Genomic DNA, 23,302 nt, shown 5'->3' with positions numbered 1-23,302 from the left:
CATATCAGCATTCTTTATACACATACAGGTAAGGTGTATATTTGGCCAAAAAATAACGTTACATTTATTGGGCTCTTCAGTGTGACAGAGTACTGTCTGCCTCACCTGGTGTCTTCTCACTGTGGTTTTATGTCACATCAGCAAGACTAAATATGTTACACACATACATTACATACATTAACTGGACTATGGAAAGTCAGGACGTATAATAAAAGTGTCTGTAAACATTATATTGGCGACATACAGAGAGATAGCAACAGGCACGCGCCAAATGCATGCGCTCAACCTAGTTTGCGAGGGATTGCGCAATCCGAGGGGAGTCTCAACTCGTCGCTGCCTCAGCTCGCATCTCTCCTGTATCTGAACAGAGAATATGCACATTCAGGGATTTTGACTATAAAAATAATTTTTTTTAAACTATTGGAATCATACAGAAAATGCAGTTATAGCACAGACCAGTCGACAAATATACAGCTATATTTATTTTAGTGTTATTTGTTTCTTTACTTTTCATGATGACATGATGACAGGAGGCTCTGACCGCACGTCCATGGGTTCAGGAAATGTTTCTACCATTTATTTATTTATACATTGAGGCCAAACTGTGTCTGAACATAATAGTGAGTGGTGTTCATGCTTTAACAGCACTTCATTAGATAACTGCACACCAGATCACAGAGGAACACTACAGTAGCACCTAGGGAGGGGGTGTTGTTAATGAACAGTGGATGCACAGAGTAAAAGACCTGAGCCAATCCTTCGGAGCTGCTCGGTCTAAAATAGAAATCGGAGGCAGGCAGCGCCGCCCTCTGCAGCCAGGCAGCGGCTCACCCAGGAAATTCAAACACAAGAGCCGTCCATAACACAGGACACACGCATCTTTCTGCTCCAAGGTCACCGAGCCAACAGCCTGCACGGGACACAGACACACACACACACATACCTTCATTCCCCTAAAAGGTAAAGTAACATGTAAATGCCTGTTTGTCGCTGACGGATGGGTGAAAGACCAGCCGCTGCTGCCGGTGATCGGGAGGATTAACCGGGATTTCGGCGTTATTTTTATTTATTATGAGGACGCGTTATGTAGAGATGAGCATGTGCTGCGATGAGTGAGAAGACTGAATGCTTTGAGTTTTTGTGATGCGTTCAGGAGTCTTTTGAAGAGACGTGTAAATCCCTCTCTCCGCGCTGCCGTACCGTCAATTCCAAAGAGGGAATCATTTAGATATAATCTTTAATGTTAAAAAAGAAAAAAGAAAAAAAAGGAAGCTACTTTGAATGCGAGCGCACGGTTTAGCCCATGTAGGCCCTGTGCATATAGACTGGCTTCAGCCGGTCCCTATCCTTACATCAGCTACAGCATCATATGATTCAGCTGCAGTGCTGAGGAGTCGCTCTGCTGTTGCGTCCCCTTGTTTCCTGATGGGGTTCCAACTTTTAACAGGGTTTCGCACAATGAAATATGGCAGTGAGTGTATTAATATCCCAGGATGTGATGGGTAGTTTTTTTTCCTACTCTAAGTAGGCTAGGTTTGAGCTGTACAAAAAAATAGCTTCACATCACATGTTTCACATCACATTCCGGTTTCCCCCGGAAAGTGTGTCTCCGCTCTCTATTTGTTTAGACTGAGCAGGTATGTGATGAGGTGGAAGTGAAACAAACCATTCAGTTTTTTTATTCAACTCTTTTCACAATCACTTTAAAGCAAGTTTCTTTACCCAACAGTTATCAAAAAAGTAAAAACGAGCATACATGATGTAAGAGTCGGCGAAGCAACTAACCATATTTACTTAAACTTTGCTAACTTTAGCTAGTATCAACCTCCATAAGATAGGCTAATGGTCATATTAGACATACTAACCCCAAGAGTGTGTTATATATGTATATTTAGGAGGAATAATGTTTAATTTCTTCCCTCAAAAGTTACAAAATTTCGCTTTACTGGACTTTTAAAATGACACGTTGTGGTTTGTGTGCGTTGTGGCGTACCTGCTGGATTTCCTGTCTATGTGCACTCACTTGCTGGTGGTAGCTTATACACACATGAGAGTGACATCAATCTTCTCATATGTCTACTACTACTTTTTTTAAAGCAACACTGTAGTTTGTAGCATCAACACACAGTGGGCATCAGCTTTCAATCAAAAATCCTCACAAAGTTTCCTTGTTGAGGACATTTTGGAAGATATTTCTTTTGTTTTACATGATGCTATTAGTATTGGAGAAGGTGTTTGGTGGCTGTTGTATTGTTATATTGATGGAAGAGGGTGATCCCTGATTCTTTTTAATGTTGAGGTCCTGGTGACCTTCAGGTTTTCTAGTTCCTGGCCCTTGGCAGAAAGCTGAAATCCCCCCCCTGCTTTGCTTTCGGCCTTCTTTCTCTTGTTATTTCAAATTGTCCTGCGTGTAGTTTCAGTCTGTTGGTAACCTAAACATTCTTCGGTTGTAATTGTCCACACTGCTTGTTTCCTTCAGAAGCAGGGGGCCTCTCTGGTCATGGGCAGGAATATTAGTGTTACCCATGTGGGTGTTAAAGGTCGACTTTTTTGTGTGCGTGTGTGTGAGCGTGTGTGTATGTGTAGTACATGACACCAACAGTTGACTGACAGGGTTGTGCTCCTGTGTACCTTGGGGATATGAATACCTTTCTGTGGGTGTTTTTTCTTCTTTCTTCTTCTAACGTTTGGATCAGGTTTCAAAATCACGACCTCTTTCCATGTTCCCTGGGCGAAGTTTAGTGCTGACACCTACTGTGTCTGTGTTCCATGTGCAAACGGAACACAATGGAAAAAGGCATTGTACTCCACATTAAGAACTTGCGTTACTACACTTAACAATTACCAGGAAACTATAAAATAAACCTATTGTTCAACATTTCTATACCTTAATAAATGAGACCATGGCTGAGATGAACCTTTTGGAAGAATAGAATAGAATAATAGCGCCCTCCTCTTCTTATGTAAAGATGCATTAAACAGATTTCCCTCCAGATAAAGAGACCGATAGAAGCTGACAGACTTTCACTTTTTCAATTATTATTTTTTAAAATAATAATTACATTGATGTTTCTAAATGAACAGCGTGATTATTTATTATTACAATAGTGCTACACATAAGAGCAACTGTTTTTGGTTGCCATTTTTGTCTTTATTAGGCAGGCAGGAAACAAAGTGACACAGAGGGGTTTAGTTTGGACATTTATGGGAATTTTGCAGTGTTATATTAGAAGATCTACACCGATAAATAAGCCAGATAGATGCATCAGTGGCGACATAATTGGCCGATACGTACAAAGATCGCTGACAAGCTGATTTTTCTACTGTAAAATGTCCCACTCGGTTTATATCTATCAAGTTATGACATATAAATATAATTTAAAGTCCGTTTTTTTTAAATGAAAAAACACTGCAAGTCAAATCCCCCTTTTAAAAAGTAGTGAGAAGTGGCTAATTGGTAACTGACCGGGTTTTAATGAAGCCCTTTAGCACCCATGTGTCAATCAAACTGTGTGGTTAAACTTAGTATGTTCTCTGTTGGTGAAGATACTGTAATTGGCTTTCAGCCAAGGCAGAAGCTAAAAAAAACAACCTAATTTTGTATGGGTGCATATATATGAAGTGCATATAACCTGCACTCCAGTTTAATCTCCACAATCTGAAGATGCTCTGCTAACTGCTAAATTATATTTTATTTCCCCGTACTGGCACACATCCACGCTTCTGTCTCGAGTTGAAGGCTTTCGAATTACGAAAAACAAAGATGTGAAGAATGTAGAGATCGGTGCCTGTGACCTTCATGACGTGCCTAGAGGTGTGGAGCGGAGTTTTGGATTGGATGTCGAATGTGGGTGTTGGCAGGCCCTCATGGAAAAAGTAAATTGAATGTACTTCCCAGTATGCTATTGTGTACACAGAGGTGTAGTTGTGTGTAAATTACAATTACTAAAGGCAAGTCTTTTTTTTGTCAGCAAATCACACGTAAGGAGAATTATTCTGTTGTTGCCAGAGGCTTGTCATGCAATTTTAGCGATCAGATGTGCGTTGAAATTTGTCAAACACTTAAATGTTTTTCTTAATCAATGTTTTGATGCTGACAATTCACGAGAAAGGGTCTTATAGTGTTAGTGTATTTTATGGGAAGACCCCTTTCTTGATCAGAAAGCCACTTTCACACGGATGGATTGTTTCACAGTTTCTCCCGTTCTGTTGGTGATCAAGCCCAAGGGCAAGTGTGTTTATGGGGCTCACTGAAGTGAGATTAGATGCTGATAAGAAGAATGAAATGAGTGGTTTAGAAAACATTCATGCTGTTGCTGATTGGGTTAATGATGAACTTTCTTTTAAAACAAAGTGAGTAGTGATACTCAAAGGTTACCTTGGAGCTAATCTTGTGTTGCCATAACTTAAAGTCCCATGAGACCGTGAGGGGTGGGTGGTGGGTGGGGGAACTGGGCAGGTGTAGTAAGGGTCATGCTGGCATGCTGCCTCTTACTGTAGAGGTCAGGTTCCCTTTTGTAGAGTCTGACAGGGCTTTCAGCACCTGTTTATCTGGACGACTTTTTTTGATACTTCTGCTGTTTAAAGTTTCAACAAATAATACAGATTAGAGGAAGAGCTTGTATTTTCAAAGATATTTATCGTAAAGTGTAAGAAAACATAGATACACTTGAGTATTGCAATATTATATTTTGATACTGCATCTATTCTCCAAAACGAATAAAAAAAAATATGGCAAAAAATATGTCGTTTTATATACTGTATTATAAAAAAAGATATTTGCTAAATTGTTTACCGAAAAAACCCTTCAAGCACTTTTATTTTTTTTATTGATATAGACAAATGGTAATTCCTTTGCTCAGATTAAGCAAAAAGTATTGCTATGATGTTGGATGTTACAGGGACTGTGATAAATGCAGACCCCCACTTTTCTGATTAGATAAAAAAAATATATATATTTTTTTACTCTGATTCTATTCATATGACAGTGTGTTCTTTGTACTAATTTTCTAAAATGTGTTTTTAAAAAGTGCAATATATCGCCTTGCTTACAGTATCACACATATATTGAATCGTTACCCCTGTATCCTGATGCCAGATTCTTGCCATTACACAACCCTAAAACGTATACAGATTAAATAGAAATGTCTTCTTGCCCCTTAACTCTGATGTAGTTATGTTCCCACCCCGGCACCTGTCAATCAGCAAACTTTCTGTTGTCCTTCATTACAGTCCTTAAGACAGTCCTACAGTCATTAAGAGTTTCACAGATGCCCACAATAAGAAATCAGTATCAAGAAATCAATGTCTGACCTTTGACACTCAGTGAGACTAGAAAAAACTAAGTCCACTTAGCAACTTCTTTGCAGTTATTTTCTTCGTTTTTTCAGTGCCATTTAAAGGCTAGCTCCAAAAAGTCTTAACTGTATTTAATCCTGTGTAAAAGTCCTAATTTATCTCAAAATACAAAGTTAGTTATCCTCCCACCCCATGAATTTATAATTGACCTTCATATAATATTTTTTTATTTTTACAAATAATGGTGTTTGAGAATATTCTTTTCAGTTAAAGAGATATTTGGCTTAAATCTACACTAATTTCTATATTAACAATGAATCAAATGCGTGTCATTTGAAAGGAGTCACTTACAGTTCCTCTCAGCTTTACGGAGCATTTTATCGTCTTTAAGCTTATTGTTTTGTGGACCAAAACTCAGTCTCACGGCTCTCATTCGCATCTGTCTCCCCTCGAGAGCCACACCCATATACGCTTCCTTTACTGAAACTTACCTGATAGAAAACACAAGGTCTCAGTTTGGCCCTTGTTGTGAATTAAACTTGAGATCCTGCGTCTGTCCATGATACAAAGAATGCAGTCTTTTAGGCTTTCTGCCAAGGTACTAAGTGATGTCCTTGGAGACAGACACACACACAGAGTTGCTCTTTCACAATGTAGTACTGTGTAACTCAGCCTGACGAGCATTTGATTATAGAAACACTACTTTGGTTCCTGGGTTCCCGCCTACTCTTTGCTTCTTGCACTTACTCAGATCTGTCGTTTTAATAGGGTCACCAATGTGAAGGCATGGTCCATGGTTCACATGTTTTTAACTGTGGGTCTTTGTACCTGACGATTGTCTCCAGCCTCTAATACGGGAGGATTTTCTGCTGTTCTTCATTGATTTAATTATTTTTGACAAGCCATTTAGGACATGACATTGTATCCTTGTTGCTTGAGATGAATTTTTGTCTTTTTTTTTGACACTTTAACAATCGATTAATCAATGACTATAGTCCTTTTTGTTTTAGATGGCAAGGTCCGTTTGTCAGTGCACGACTTTGTACATTTGGTACAGACATTGGATGGAGCATGGATGTAGACTCTTGGGCTGTGGTCGAATAGTCTTTTTGTTTTTACTTGGGAAGGTTCATAACCGAGTGAAATGACCCAGAAGGATGTGGCAGCCATATTCAGAAGAACTGTTTGAATTCTTTAAATGCGAAGGAAAGGTGCTTCAATGCTTCCTTTCTTATCTCCTCAGGCATAGGGTACACGGAACCATCATTTCCCAATGAAAAAGAAGATAATGTTATCCCACAATTCCTCGCGGCACCACATTGTGTTTTTTACTAAGAATTCTCTTTTACTTTACTTGACCTCATGACGTTTTCCATCGATTAATTTTTTCGAGAGTATCTTTAGTCTTGTTTGGTATAGCCTTGATTTGAACAGTGTGTCTACAAAGGAGGCATTTCATGCGCAATTTTCAGTCGTCCGTCTCGGACTCATTCTTCTGATGGAACAGAGGCGCTTCTTTTCTTAAATCAATAAAGCTGTCTACGCATGTCTCGTACATGCTCGCACTTCACAAAGTGTAGCCTTGAGTCTATTTTCAGAACGTTATATATACGTAATAAAAGCAATTTTGCATTGGGCTCTGAGCGCTGTTAAAATGCCTGTGAGCTACACTAAATTCTGTGCCTAAAGAAGTTTACACACACTGCAGCTGGCAGTAAATGATGCATTCAACCCGTTTGTGCATCGGTTATCGTTGCAGCTGGGCGGCTTGTTAGGCAAGTCAACCCCGAAATACAAGGCGCTAATCTTGTTGGTTAACGATCGGTCAACGAGGGTCGCCGAACGCTCATAATTCTGCATCCCGAGCATACTATGAAACAATCAGGGACAAACATGTCAGTCTATGTAGGAAAGAATGCAAGGCTTTCCAGAGTCTCTCACCTTGGGTTTTAATACACTTTTCAGAACATGCCGGCTGTGAACGCAGCCTGTCAGTCACTCCTCTCCCAACTGCCCTTTTAGTTAGTGGTGTCAGGTGAATGACACAACGGAGACGGCACATGATGAGGATCTGGGATTCTAAAGCAAAGAGGAAGTGTTGACATTGTAGTGACTGAACGGTGACTTTGCTTTGTTTGACTTCTTATATACTTATATGGTTGATCATAAACCACATTTGTCGAGCTCGTCTGAAAGTGTGCCGCCTTGTCCCCTCTCCTTTAGCTGCTCTTTTATGGTCAATCTGTTTGGAGCTTCGTATTCGAGCCCATCAATTTAAGCTGCTTATGAATTCTGAGGTTTGTACGTGTCATTGTCGTCACGTTTAATCAATCAAAACCAATATCTACACTGAGTGCTGCTGCAGGCAGCCTGTAATCTGATTAGCGTGGATTAGATCCACTGTATGGAAAGACATAATCTCTAACTTTGATTAAAGGGGCAAAACAACGGATATACACAGAGGATTATATTTCCATTCACCAGGCCGATTTTAGCACAAGTTAGAGATGTTCACCCAGTTTGTACTAATAGCAATGTTCCAATGGTACAGACCCCATGTTTAGGGACCACAAGTATAAAATAAAAGACCTAAACTCTTTATTTTGTTTGCACATGAATACATGTTGCACTTATTGAAAGTTTGTAGGAATTAACGGCATATAAAACAACCTCAATCATTTAAGCGTTATCAGTGTTAATTTTTTCAAACCTCTGTCTTATTGTGGAACACATTTTGTCCTATTTCTGTTCCCAGTTTGTTCATTCATTCATGGATGTGTCAGTGAATATTTATTTATTTATTCATGTGTTTTTGTCCTCCCTAAATATGGTGAATTCAGGTAAGATTTCAGTTGTACCACAAAGTTTGAAATATTTACAGTACATTAAAGCTACACTAATATATATGTGTATATTAACAATGGATTAAATGACACAGAAAAATACACAGAACATTATCACACCATCTGCAGTTCTACTCGGCTATGTCAAGCGCGTTCCGGGTCGTTGCTTTGGTTTTCAACTACTATAGGCTACAATACCGGCCCCAACACTAAGCAGCACACAGACAAAGTGGAGCATTTAGCAGCTAAAAAGCTTTAGAAAAGGCGGCCCGAGAAATGAATGATTGCTATGTTGTTGTAACTGCTAGATGTGTATTTAGGCATTTCTTTTGTTAACATATTTATCATAACAACTTTGCAAGGTTCTATTATGTCCATATTGTGTTTACGGCTTGTTCTGCTGCCTCTAAATGGCCCAAAAATAAATGTATATTGTTTTTGAAAATTTCTGTGTATGGATTTTAAAAGGTTCAAATTTCAAAACCAGCCTCCGAAGAAATCTCCATTATATTTATAATAATAATAATACATTTTATTTGGAGGCGCCTTTCAAGACACCCAAGGACAAATACAAGAGATAAAAACAAAATGTGAAATGTCACAATTTGTTAAACATATGTACTAAAGTTGTGCACATGCACTGAGCTAGTTGAATTTTAATCTTAGGAAACTAGTCATCCTTGAAAATATATTCCATATTACATATATTTAGATAACTTCTATAGAATCTAGAGGTTTCCACCACTAACCTATTATTATAGCATTATGAACGAAGACATGAAATAGAATAATTGCATTTCTTTATTTAATAATTTAAATGCAAATAAAAATGCTCAAGTATTTTAGAAATGTATGAAGTTTCTAAATATTTTGGTGGCACCCTCCAGCCTCCATACAGGCCAGCAACTACTCCCTATTTTGCGTATAAATTTCTTCAACTCATATAAAACAATCTAGTGATAACGTTATTTATGCTTTTTAAAAACATGGCAAACGTGTGAGTCATCCCACTCATGGCTTCCTGTCGACACTTGAGTAGATCTCAGTATGTGTGAGTCTTTACGACATCGCGACCTGTTCTGGCGAGAGCGACATCATTTATTGATGTTGGTAGCTGATATTCTAGGGTCATTTACAAGACATTCTGAAGACTGTCCATTGTCAGGTCCATAATACATCTGCTTGAGCTTTGGGAAATGTAATCTTTTATTTTCTGACATTTTTACAGACAAAATTATGAATTGAGAAAATAACTGTTAGTTGCAGCTGTAGTAAAAAAAAGTCACCTTGAGCCAATAAATCACATAGCGGAAGCATTTTCTAAAACCCTTTTTCATCATCCACACTGCAGCTGTATACTAATATTGTATCCACTTTGTTGTTCAAAATCATAAATTGTAGCTCCAAAAAGAAGAGCTGCATGAGCATGGATAATGAATTCTACTAGGACAGTAAACTAATTAAAAGGATACTCCATTGATTCAGTATTTTTAGTGAAGCAATTCCATAAAATTGGAGGAAACACAAGAATCGTATTTTCTTTTTTTCATAAAAATTAAAGCAGCAGATGCTGATATTTCCTGACTTCAAGATTCAAGAAGGACAGGTCCTTAAATTCCCATTATGCAAACCTGATGACATCATCAGGGGTATTTTTTTAAGGCATCAGAAAGCCTCCTCCACATCCACAAAACACAAACTGTAATATACTGTTTTTTTAACGTGAATAAAACTGGTAACGTCAAATAAGTGCTCACTTGTGATGTGGCAATTGGAAACATGAGGAAACCTGTTGATTCTTCAACCGGCTGTTCATTTATGGGAAACTAAACTGGCTGCCATCATCTCAGTATTCAGCTAATTATACAGCTGTAATTTATTTCTGGCTTATTAGAAAGGTGACGCTAAGGAGGTTGAAAAGAGTTTGAAACATAACGGCGGCCCATTTTGACCTATGATGTGAGTGGGAATGTGTTTCTCCACGTCAGTTAGCTTGTAAAAAAGTGGAGCTTAATTTGGGCGTGTTTGCTTTGTACACAGCAGCACCTGGTCGAAATGCTTCTCAGTTGACAGCCTCCGCCCCGTTTCCATTGGAGGTGGGTGGGGGGGGTTGGCAAGGTGAATACTAGGCGGGGCAGGTCTGGTCTCTCAGGTAGAGTGAGTGCATGGCCTCTGTGAAGGATAATTAGTACCGTCAGTGTGTGTTGGTACGTCTTCTCCAGGATACGGTCCTCTGGTATGTCCTTGTCTGTCTCGTGTCGTATTACTGCTGGCACTTGTCCATGTAAATGACAGAGAGGACGCTTTTTACCTCCTTTATAATCCCACAGCCGTCTGTATACTGTCAATATGAGCTGCAGCTGATATTATTATACATTTTCCTATATAACAACTCAGATTAGGTCCTGAAGGACTTTAGACAGAAGAGAAAGGAGCCTGCCTGGATTCCAAAAATCAATCACAGGACAAACTAAAGTCACACGTTTATGTAAGAAATAAAACACACAAAAACACAGAATGCTGGTGGAAAGTTTTAATTCCCTCTCTCTTTCTCTCTTCCTTGCAGTGAATAGTCAGCGTTGAGGTGGGCCAGTGATGCCGCCCCCAGCCACAAGTCCCCCCGCCGTGCCCCCACCGGACGGCGGTTGGGGGTGGGCTGTGGTGTTGGCATCTTTCATCTCCATAGGATTCTCGTACGCTTTCCCCAAGGCCATCACAGTCTACTTCAAAGACATCCAGGTCATCTTCGATGCGTCCTACAGTCAGATCGCGTGGATCTCCTCCATCATGCTTGCGGTCATGTATGCTGCAGGTGAGTCATTGGTTTGGTTTTACCTTTTTAAATCATTTTAAAGTCACTGGCATTTTAATGGTCCTACTTTTTTGTGTATGCAAATCTTAACTTTTATCATATAATTTTCTTGAAACTGGAATACTATTCTAAATGACCCAACCTACAAATATTATTCTGCAGATTTAACAAAAAAAGTATTTTGTTTGGTACAGATACTCACAAACAAATCCCGCCATGATAATTTTATGAAAAAGAGAATGATTTGAAAATGAATTCCCTCTAATATTGTGAATCATATTATGCAATTTAAATATCAGTCAAAAATAATTGCAATTCGATATTTTTCCCAAATCATTCAGCCCTTATCATACTGCAGTTGTTTGTTTGAAGTTTCTTATGGCAAAGGTTGACTGAAATCTAAGTGCTGGTGATGCTAGGAGACATTGTCGGCGACTTCCATGGTGCGCTACTGACTGGAGAACATCATACTATATAGCCTATGAACATTGATAAAATACTTCCTTTTTACAACAACAATCTCACGTAGCGTAAGCTATCAACCACTAGCAATTCAAACTGGCTCTCCCTTTCCAACATAAAACATTTGTGGGGACCCATTGTGCTGTAAAGTTTGTATTCTAGTCAGAAAGTAGCTAGCTACGCTTACTAGCTTCCACTCTTCAACAAATAAATAACGGCGTATACTAGGGCGTAGGCTACAATTGACAATGTGCAGACGTTCCTGTATTTGGTTGCCGATGAAAAGATTCTGCGAGTGTCGCGCTGAAGGGGATGTCATGGCAGTTAAGATTAACCTTTATTTCATGTTTACTCTGTAAAAAGGAAAGCCCAAAAAATGTGGCTTATGCATCTTTATGTATTATAATAATTATTATTATGTGTTGTTGTTGTTAGCCGCAGTAGGGTAGAGGAGCTTGAATCCAGGTCCTTTTTTTTAACTATGGTCCTTCAAATCACACATGTTGTTTGTCAATTGATTTGGCTTTTAGGGGATTCTCTTTAAGATTTCATTTTGTTACACATGTTGAGGATTGCTGTTGTTGCAATGAGGTGATGCGTTGTTTCCTGAGCAGACGCTTCATTCAAAAGACCAGAAAGTAGAAACAGAAAACACGGAAGCACAGTGCTTTGGTCTAGTGGAGCTCTTGGTGGACTCATACACTTTGTTTGTTGTTTGTTGTTTCGGCCTTAAGATACAGTAGGATTAATGGGATCGAGATGAAAGTAGGTTGTGTCACCAGATCGTGACCTGGATTTTAACCACAGCATGACAAGATGCCAGCACAGCTCGCATGCTGAGCCTCCAGACAATCCGGAAAGAAACCTACAATGTTCTGTCAAGCTAAAGCGACAAATGAGAATTAGTATCAGTTACAGATGTATAATCTAACTTTTTTTCTAGAATCTCGTGGTTCCTTGATAAGAGAAAGTTGTAGATAATGGAAAATTTAGCCTTTATTATACCTTTTTTTTTTTCTTCCTATAAATTCAAAAGGGATTTTAAATGTTATTGCAAATTAAAATGCTACAGCTGGTCTTGCATCATTTCTTGAACAAGGAACCTTTTGAAGGCTCAGAATGAGTTTTCCGCAGGTCGTTGTCTACACCATATTGCTCTGATCACCTGCTGTATTTCCCACTTTGGCTTCATTCCCGCAGCCTTCTGCTTGGCAGTGCCACGACTGCCATCTGTCCGCGCCGTAATCCTCCTGTCACTCGATCTACTGTTGTCAACAGCAGGCCTGGAAAGCTCGTTTTCCCTATGTTGTAAAGTTCGGATTCCACCAAAAGCAAAGAGTGAAAGAATTTAAGTAAATGCTTCGTTCGGGATTATCTTCGTATAACCGATCAAGATATTTGATATAAAGAATATTTCCTTTCTAAATTTGAAGTTTGTTTTGTATTGTGGACACTATCTGTCAAAAATAACAAATTACAGCAGCCAATACTGGTAAATCAGTTACCGCCATGCTGACAAGTCACTCTCTGAAAACCTCATTTAATCAATATAATAAATCTCCCGGCCTATATAAGCTTGTTGAAGATATATTGGTATCAGCATGTGTCGGCCGATAAGTAACAAGAAACGTGAGTGAGTAAATGCCAGCGACGCAGTATGTTTGAGGTCATTTACAGACATCTGTATAGACATTTATATGAAAAAAAATAACAGCACTGAGAGTTAAATGATTTCCTTGAATATTATTTTAAACAAAATAATATTATTGGAATAAAATATAACAAGTAAAGTATCTTGGCTCACCTTTGCCCTCACTGAGACAGCAACACTTGGTCACGTGACGGTTTTGGAACGACACTGGAAAGGGCAACCGCTGCTTCAGCTTTAGAATTAGTATATGTCATTATCACGCGGGGACGGCGTCAATATGTGCAGTTACTAAGTGAGCGCCTCTCGTTTCTCATTCATTCATATTGATTGCACTCATCAGCTATTCATTAAACATCTGCTCTCTTGTTCTGCCTCTTACGCTGATGAAGCAATCACTGTTTGAATGTTTAACACCTCTCTAATTTCCCACTGCTGCGTGTGTGCGTGTGCGTGTGTTGGTGTTTACACAGCTCAGTCATTACAATGAAGCTGCCAGATATGGAATAATAGCCTCAGATGCTCAGATATATTAGTCCAATCACTGCAAATTGCAGAAAGAACCTTTTAAATGCTCACTACTGTCCAGTGCAAACCTTGTTTCTACAACCTGCCAACCTTTTTTGAAAATGAAAATTCAAGCTTGTTATTCACAGTCAAAAAGGTCAAATCCGTGAAGGAGTAAGTAATCGTTTACTTTTAATGATGACATGAAAATGATCAGGGATGCAGGGTTTTTTATTCAACAAGCAACAGAGAGTTTCTTACAAAAACAATGTAATCTTTCACATGACACAATTACTGTTTTTGCCAGTCAACAATAATTAGATTTATTGTTTTCTGTAAATTGACTAAGCAATCAAATTCCAGTAAGAATAAAAAAACAAAAGCAATGACTGTCCTGCTTACTTGTAATGGAAGTCCATAGTATTGGTTAGCAGTCTAAAAAGCATCCGAGGCACTCAGAAAGTCTACATCAGGGTAAAAAGTGCAGCTGTTCAAATTAAAACTCATCAAGAGGTCATGTGACATGGGTCATGTGGTATGTCAGTAGTACCCATTTAAAGTGAGCACTTACATGACAGTGAAACATGTAGTGTAACAAATGAATAAATTAGGATCAGTGACGGTAACAAAAAAATCATGCAAATCCTATTATATTATGCATATCATAATCAAATCAAATTTATTTGTATAGCCCAATATCACAAATTATACATTTGTCTCAGTGTGCTTTACAGACTGTACAGGTTACAACATCCTCTGTCCTTAGACCCTCGCATCGCACAAGGAAAAACTTCCTAAAAGAAACCCCAAAATTAAAGGGGAAAAAATGGAAGAAACCTCAGGGAGAGCAACTGAGGAGGGATCCCTCTCCTAATTTGCAAACAACATCCTTTTCCAACGAACAATCAATCTCTTTTTTTAATCTTTTAAGCATAAATAGAAGATCCCTAATCCGTATTGAGTATATTATTTTAATATATATTATAGTACGCTTCTCATATTGTCAAAGAGGGAAAAAAACTAGTGCACTCTGTTGTTGAATAAGATGATAAATCAAATGGAAGCGGGTGCGGTTCATATGCTGTAAAATTCCACACGACCGCAGTAATTTAGTGGCTGGGCATGTTTCAGCTCTCCGTTGTAATCCTTTGTAGCATTACATCAGGCAGCACAGCGAGCGGCGCTCCGTGATGACGTGTTTTAATCTGCATGTGCGTGTTGGATCAGTGTCACTAATCCACAGCGAGAAAGTGACATGACCTTGGGCGAGGCAGCGTGGAAACGTGCACGCCCGTGTTACATCACTGCCAGTCATAAACGCAGGTAGATGGCAGTGGAGCAAACTACGCACCTGGTTAAGTTAATAAAAAAAAATATTGTTCATGGTCGTCTATAGAGAATTGCAGGAAGCCATTAATCTGTTTTCCTGTTTTCTGAAAACTACTCTTCCACTTCAAGAGCACCTTGAGTTTCACTGGATTTACAGCATGTGTTACTGATTAAGCACTTAGCCTCTGCCCGTCTTTTACTGTGCCTATTACTATAGATTAGATAATCCATAGAGCATGCTGTGAGTAGAAAGTCATTCAAATGTCAGTGAGTTCTGTGGATGGTCCAATTGAGATGCAACGATTAGCCGATCGTCAAAGAAACTATTTGGATGGTGTATTAATAGTAATATTTCAAGCATAAATGTCTGTTTTTGGCCTCTCGAATATGGAGATTTCCTTCTTTTCTCTGTTTTTACATTGTGTTAAACTAAATATCTTTTGGGTTTTGGACTGACAAAACAAGACATTTTAAGACATCACTTTGGACCTTTTGTAACTGTTTAGTCATCTCAACTTTTTTCTGGAAATGGAGGATTCGAATCCTCGTTCTTTTCGTCACACACGTACACAAACAGGGACATTTAGACTGTATTTAACTCATCCTAGCATTGGGAGCAGTGGGGAGCTACTGTACAGCCCCCGGGGCACCCAGGAGGTGAACTGGCACCTCTCAAAGTATCAGCCCATGCCCTGTACTTGATCTGTTCGTGTGACCTGAACCGGCGCCTCTCCGGCTACTGTTGCCCCAAAAGTTTCCTGGCAGTGGTGGGATTCGAACCCCCGAAGACACATTTTATAGACGAAACAATTAATGGAAAAATAATCTTTATCTATAATGAAAATTATATTTAGTTGCAGCCCTAATTTTCCAAAGTAACAAATTGATTGTTCCCAGAAATATGTTTAAAGCTGATATAATCAATACTTTTATATTGACAAATCATTAAATGACTACATGTAATGTGAAAGCTTTCCCTTCTAGTGACAGACTCACAGAGAATAATCACACAACTCTGCAGTTCCCTTCATTTCTACAGGCCGTTTTAGTGTATATAGTGTGAAAATAATGATGTTTTTATACTGTTTTGATTCACTCTTTCTGTCCTTATTTGGATCATTTTTGGCTGAATTTTCAATTCCCAGTACACCCACAGTCTGATCTGTTGGTAACTGAGCAGCTCCACTGGAAAGGGCCTCGCTTAAGTGGTCCACAGTGGTGGTAACATTTGCCAATCTAGATTTATCTTGCCAGTCTGGGATATGGAACTGGCTACCAAGCTCGCTTCTCAAACCTTCGGCCACTGTGTCTACATCATCCAGTGTGATGCTGCTTACTGTTAAACGGCTCTAATCGTGACCTCGAAGTCTCAAGTCAACCTGAAAATGTGTATAAAGTTTTATCGCATAAACAAACTGGGTTTAGCCTGGTTTACCCTCCATTATGTCTTTGTAAATGTGTGTGTAATGCGCAGCCAGACACACAGTCCCTTCAGAACATCATGTCTGTGTACTCTTGCAGCAGAACAGCTTTTAAAAGTTGTTTGCTTCCATTTCTGTCGACTTTATCCTATTTGAAGTGTGATGGATAGTCAGCATCCTTGCATCAGCATGAGCTGAACGAGCCTCTTCGCTGCAGCTCACATTAAAGGGTCGTGGAAAAAAACTGGTTAGATACATTTCTATATGTGTCACTCCCTTTTGGGAACATCTAGGTGGTTATATTTAGTTTGGGGTTTTGTCCACCGTGTAATGAAGTCCACGCCGCATCTGGTCAGGAGATGATAAGCCTTTTTCAAGGGAGGTAATGTGCAGGCTCAGGGGCTTCCTCATCTTGGCCAATTCGGGTCCCACCGAGCCCTCCGGGAATACTGATCACTGCTGTGGATGTAAATGAGGGGAACATTCCTCAAGGTCGAACAAAGATTCATGCAGAGCATGAATCCGATGACTTCTCGCCCATTGTGGCTTTTTAAATTGCACTGGCCCTGGCAAAAATATGACACTTCTTCTGGCTGGTAATGCATATTATTTAAAAAGAAACACATTTTGTATTACTTTTACTTCTCTCTCCCTATTCAATTTACACTTCCTATGCTTAAAATTCAGCAAAGGGATAGGAGACGGTATATACCAGGATGCTCAACTGTAAATATATTGATCAGATGTTCTCACATAGGCTACCTCAAGTAGAGACAATAGAACATAAAGTAACACAAACGTAATATAAAATGTAGAGTCTACCTTTTTTTCTCAGTTATTCAGTGAAACAAGTTGTAATTTAAAAATTCAACTCATATTGTGCATACCAGGACTAAAAACAACCTTCCTCACCCCAGTAATATATTGGCATTCTGAAGTTATAGTTATGAGTTGCCTCATTAGAGGGCTGAACAAGATTCACAGTGATAACTGAGAATACAGATGTTGAGTCATTAGTGTAGAGGAAACTTGTCTCATTATAACCTTCGCCAAGGAGGTTTGCCTATTTGTCAGAAGGGTATCAGAAAAAAACTACTGGGCTGATATCCATGAAACTACGTGGAAGTTGCTTCGGAAGAACCCATTCAATTTCCATTTTGTTTCCACATTACGACTTAAAGCTCATGAACACAACTAGGTCGGAGGAATGACTTCCCAACTCGGGGAATTGGGCCATTCGAGGAGCATGTGGATGCACCATTGGCCTTGGCGGACGTCTGCGCTCTCAGTGTGCCATTGTAGTCGTATTTTGAAAGGGAATGCTCTTTCTATATTATGTGGCTGGCAATACTGAGTTTAAATCACAACAGATGTGTGCAGTTATCATCCCTACCATTCCATGCTTACATTTTAAAGTTGCCCTCATTAAAATTGTATATTAACGAAGGATCAAATGAGTGTGTGTCAGGTCAAAGATGTCCCTTGTGATGAACCTACAGACAATTATCTCCTCTCTGCAGTTTCCGGTAACTTAACGGAGAGTTGTAGCATCTTTCAGCTCATTGTTTTGGTGGTCTGGTTCAGTCTCACCGCTATCATAAACTTTGTTTTCCAGCAACAGCGGCAAGCAGCGGGAAAAATCTCTGATAAACTTACTGTACTAACCGTAACAGCACAATGAGAAAGTTATCAGCTAGCTGGTATAGCATTTTGCTGCTATTGAGTAAGATATTACCCTCAAGAGTTAGTGGAGACCAAACCAGAGTGAAACGGAGAGTGAATATTGGATTTATAACATGACAAGAGCCTGGACCAGAACATGTGTCGCCCTCTGTGTCAATAGGGGACATATCCCAATATGTTGCTCTGTCTCCTAGATGTGTAGATTGGCTGTTTGCAAACATGTTCGCCATATCAACTTTATGAGGTGATAATGTCATAGTGCCCCCAAGGGGCCAAAAAAAAACAATTAAAGCAGATTTAATCCCTGAGATAATTTCAGAGATAAAGATCATCAAATAGGTAGTAAACTAATCCTTGCTTCACAGGAATACCAATTCAGAATGTTCTGCTATTGAAAAATTAATGAACACACCCCTAATGTTCATTGCAATTAATAGCATACAGTTGAACAATTAAGGTTCACAGCATAGTAAAAGTGTGTGCATACACAACTATGGTATATATAGTATATATGGTACTGTCAAAGCTGAACCAGGAAGTGGCTGTTTACTATGGGCAGTTTGGGTAATAATGTTACTTCTAATTAAGTCGTTTTGGGGTTAACCTCATGTGAGACCTTTTCTGCCGGCTCTCTGTTACCTGAATATAAACATTACAATACTCAGCAAAAACTATTTTTTTTGGCTTGTGAGTGAAATGTATTCTGATGCCGGTTACTCATTTGCACATTTAAAAATCATTATACATTATAGAAAATGGCACTCGTATATTGAAGTATTTTGTCATTCTTCCCACTATCAGCTGCTTCTCTTAAATTGATTTGGCACGGGAGGATGGGAGTGCCGTGTTTAAAAATTTAAACAGCTCAGTTCTATTAATAGAAGCTGGGTTCCCGCTGGCGTGCAGCACTAACGAGATTAAATCATTATGCACTCACTTTCAGTTATCCTGACTACTGTAAACAACTGACATGTGTGTCTTTTTATTTCATTCATTATCTTTGTTCCAGGTCCCATCAGCAGCATACTGGTCAACACATATGGTTGCAGACCCATCGTCATGATGGGGGGCTGCCTCTGTGCCACTGGCATGATCTTAGCTTCGTTCTGTACCAGCGTTGTGCAGCTTTACCTCTGCATAGGAGTTATCGGTGGTAAGTCCATCTAAATCCACTTAATTCAATTTTGAGTTAATATGATAAGCCTCTACTTTTACGTTGCAGGTTAAAAATAAAACGGTAGTAGAAGGAAGAACATTTTCTTTGTTTACTCATCTATTTTTCTAATCTGGCAGCTCTCAGTAATTTTACAAGAGCATTACAAGATCTTAATTAATTAATATTAAACACTATTGCTTATGGCATTTTATTTGAAAGGACGAATGTGTGCAAAAAGCCTTTGGGTGACACAACATCATTAGAAAATGTATAAGATATAAATACAAATAATACTCTTATCATTACAAGTTCCAATTATTATCCATTCTTTGTATAAGCGAGATTGGCTTTCTGGTTTAGCAAGACCAAGAGTCTACAGCCATGCTAGCGACTCTGTGAGGCTGTACTTAGGCATAGTGGTGCTTTGAGCTAAATGCTAACACTAGCTAGGCAGCGTGCTAAAACAGAACATAACATGGCTGCCAAGTTAAGGCAAGTAGCTCAGAGGAACTTAGTTACTTAGTTATTATAAGAGAGAGAGAGAGAGAGAGAGAGAGAGAGAGAGAGAGAGAGAGAGAGAGAGAGAGAGAGAGAGAGAGAGAGAGAGAGAGAGAGAGAGAGAGAGAGAGTTAAGCTAAACTTCAGTAGGGCTGCAAGTTGCTGATTTACATCTATGAATAATGTTGTAAAGTGTCATTTTTAAAATTGCTTTCTTATTTAGTTGAATAAGAAGTAAAATCATTTTCTTAGTGTTCCCAACCAGTTGCAGCATGATTGTTACAAATCTAATGTACCTCTTTCATCTTTACTCATAGGACTTGGACTAGCCTTCAACCTGCAGCCAGCACTGACGATGATAGGCAGATACTTTGCAAAGAAGCGTCCCCTTGCTAACGGGCTGGCGATGGCAGGCAGTCCGGTGTTCCTCAGCACCCTAGCTCCTCTCAACCAATACCTCTTCAACCAGTTCGGCTGGAGAGGCAGCTTCCTCATCCTGGGCGGCCTGCTACTGAACTGCTGTATAGCTGGTTCCCTCATGAGGCCTCTCGGACCGCAACCAAGCAAGCTCAAGAAGGACGAAGAGTTAGCCGTCATAGCCACCACAACAAAAGAGAAGCGCACTGCCTGGCAAATAGTCAACAAGTACCTGGACTTGACACTCTTCAAGCATCGTGGCTTCCTCATTTACCTGTCAGGCAACGTTATTATGTTCCTGGGCTTCTTTGCACCTATCGTCTTCCTTACGGCCTACGCTAAGGACATGGGCGTGGATGAGTACTCGTCTGCCTTCCTGCTCTCAATTCTTGCTTTTGTCGACATGTTTGCCAGGCCTTCCATGGGGCTCCTGGCCAACTCGCGCTGGATCCGACCCAAGATCCAGTACTTTTTCTGCTTTGCTGTGCTGTACAATGGGATATGCCACGTCCTCTGCCCACTGGTGGAAAGCTACACCGGTTTGGTGGTGTATGCGATGTTCTTTGGCTTTGCCTTTGGCATGGTTAGCTCAGTGCTGTTTGAAACACTGATGGACCTAGTTGGGCCTCAGCGATTCTCCAGTGCTGTGGGACTCACCACCATTGTGGAGTGCTGTCCAGTCCTCATTGGTCCACCTCTAGCAGGTAAGAACTGTCTGTCTGAGAGAATATTGCAACATGTAGGGTTTTTACTGCCATTATTATAGTCAGTTCACAACATTATTAAGGCCTGGTCAAACCAGAAAGTTACAGTGGTTTTAGAAGCTTTGGTAGTGACCATTTGCAGTAGCTAGCTGGAACTACTCTAACTGCTAACATGTTAGCCAGCCGGGAATATGTTGGTGCTCATCAGTTACAAAAACTCTCTGAACTAGCTTGGTTGCTAATGTTCACATAGCTTATTGAACATATGTATGTGTACCACTGATTTTTCTCCCATTACTGTCTGCAAGCCATGCCATGGAAGAGTTTATACTCATGACAGAGAGGATTAAACATAAGTTGAGTATCGCAACACAGATAATGAGATATGGTAGCATCTCTTGTTCAAGGCTCTACGGCTCTTTGCCAGCATTGTCAAGATCGTATGTCAAAGTTTATCAAAAGTTGACCCAAAAGACATGTATGGATTTACTTAACTGCAAGCATATTGTGATTGTGGCCATTCCAATGAAAGGACAATTGTAAATGAGGGTATATCCAGGCCTTTACTCCAAGTGGTAGAATTAATAATAGTCTGTATAATCTGTATATTACATCTCAATTCTACTTGGCAATATGCTAAGCTTTTAAAACTGTACCTTGTGCTGTCTTTCAGGGAAACTGGTCGATGTCACAAAAAACTACAAGTACATGTATTTTTGCTGTGGAGTTGTCGTGATTTTGGCCAGTATTTGGCTCTTCATTGGGAACTTCATTAACTACAGACTCTTGGAGCGTGAGCGCAAGTGTGCAGAGATGTACAAACGGACTGAGACGGAAGATCCGGACCATGTTCAGGATCAGAAGGAGGCTCAGGCGTCGGAGGAGCTGGTTGACAAAAGTGAAAAGGGTGACGAACCTATGCAGCGGGAAACCAATATCTAAATATTTATGCTCTGCCAACAGTTACCTTCACCTCTGTGACCACCTCCCAAAACCCTCCACTACGATCAAACTAAGCTCCATGCCAAGAGTTGCCTCTCTGTGTTCCACCAGGCTCTATCTCTGCACTTCTCTTAAACTAGCTGCCATAGCAACAACCGTGTTGTAGTAGGCTGTGAGGCGTAATATTGTCAAAGAGCATTAGCTGTGACTATAACAGAACTATTAACCACAGAGAAAAGTGTAAAATAGAGACTAAAAGTCAGAAATTGGAATGGAAAACAGAGTAGTTCTTGCTGTATTTTCTTTGTTTTTGCCACCTTCACCTCATATCGATATTACTGTACAAGATTGCAACTGGGGGATAAGTACATTCACAACTGACACCTAGTGGCAGTTACAAACAGGATGTAGGATTTAAGGTGTCTGTAGGAACTCCAAAGGTGTGTCAACTGAGAGCTAGCATAGCAGCAAAGCCACAGACTTTGGCAGATAACTGAAAACATGTATCAAATTCCCAGTCAGATAATCAACTCTGTTTAATAAAAGTATTCCCTGCTGCAGTTTGCTTCGGGCTAATTTTAGTTATCTCTATTTGTCCCAACAAGTTCAAATATTCTCACCTGCAGCAACAAGCGCCATTCCTTTCTTCCTACTGTGTCTTCCGATATGATGTGAATGAAGCTTGGTAAACAAGGAAAGCTTAAATTAACTAGCGGAAGCAGTGAACTGATTTCTTATAAGGACCTTTCTGTGAGTGAAATGTCACTGGTTTGATGGTAACAACAACCTTAACTGCGTTCACATCGCAAGTAACTTGGTTTATGTGCGTTTTGACAAACTGCGGACAGTTAGTCTCTCAATGTACCAACTGTCACAGGCGCTAATTTGTTAGCATAGAAAAAACTATCATGGGCTGTAATGAGGAATACACAGATTTTCCAAGCATCAACCTTTTTAAGATGCCTGTTTCAAAGTTGTGGAGAACTGGGAGGCTAATACTTGAATCGATGGTTGCAGTTGTTGAGCCTTAAACGTTCTGACTTGGTGACTTCTTGGTTTTGTTGCTTGCGGTGTGAATACAGCGTTACCAATCCCAGTGCACCGGAAATGGTTAATCCATCTGGTAAAATATATCAAGCAAAGAACTCAAAATTCTAAATTGCACTGGGTTTAAAATGGCAGTTGGTGCCATAAAAGTCCAACAGATGAGTTCACAGCTGGTGACGCTGGTGCCCGTGTATTATGCTGCCCGCCTAATCACTGTAATGTTGTGCAGTAAAAGCTGCACAAATTTTCGATAGTCATAAAGTGCTTCCTGTTAGTCGTCTAGTGTTCCATATTGCATTCGTACACATATATAAAGAAACGGCCATACTTCATCCCAAACATCTTTATAAAACTGATGCAATTAAATTAATTTAAATATGGTTGAATGTAATTTCCTCTGTGGGCCTTAACACTGTATTAATGACCAAAAAAAACAGCTGCATAATAGTGGTTTTTCTACACATAGAGCCTATGAGCAATATCATTTCTCATATTTTAATGCAGATATACAGGGAAATTAATTTATTGTGGTAGG

The 23,302-nt window shown here is 39.6% G+C and overlaps 1 protein-coding gene across 2 annotated transcripts; it reads left to right on the top strand.

The window, feature by feature from the left end:
- The first annotated feature begins 834 nt into the window (after positions 1-834).
- Positions 835-22,301, top strand: zgc:165507 (monocarboxylate transporter 2). Of its 2 annotated transcripts, XM_029462342.1 has the most exons (5): positions 835-960; positions 10,708-10,953; positions 19,013-19,156; positions 19,975-20,778; positions 21,452-21,720. In XM_029462342.1, the coding sequence occupies exons 2-5, from the start codon at positions 10,737-10,739 to the stop codon at positions 21,718-21,720; spliced, it is 1,434 nt and encodes a 477-aa protein (XP_029318202.1). In that variant the 5' UTR covers positions 835-960; positions 10,708-10,736. The 2 variants fall into 2 exon arrangements, with proteins under 2 accessions (XP_029318202.1, XP_029318203.1); XM_029462343.1 differs by lacking the exon at positions 835-960 and having other exon boundaries at positions 10,737-10,953; positions 21,452-22,301.
- Positions 22,302-23,302: the final 1,001 nt, after the last annotated feature.

Source organism: Cottoperca gobio, chromosome 23, assembly GCF_900634415.1.
Source record: "Cottoperca gobio chromosome 23, fCotGob3.1, whole genome shotgun sequence".
NCBI classification, from domain to species: domain Eukaryota; kingdom Metazoa; phylum Chordata; class Actinopteri; order Perciformes; family Bovichtidae; genus Cottoperca; species Cottoperca gobio.
Note: the sequence above shows the minus strand (reverse complement) of the source record. Positions and strands in the feature narration are given on the sequence as shown.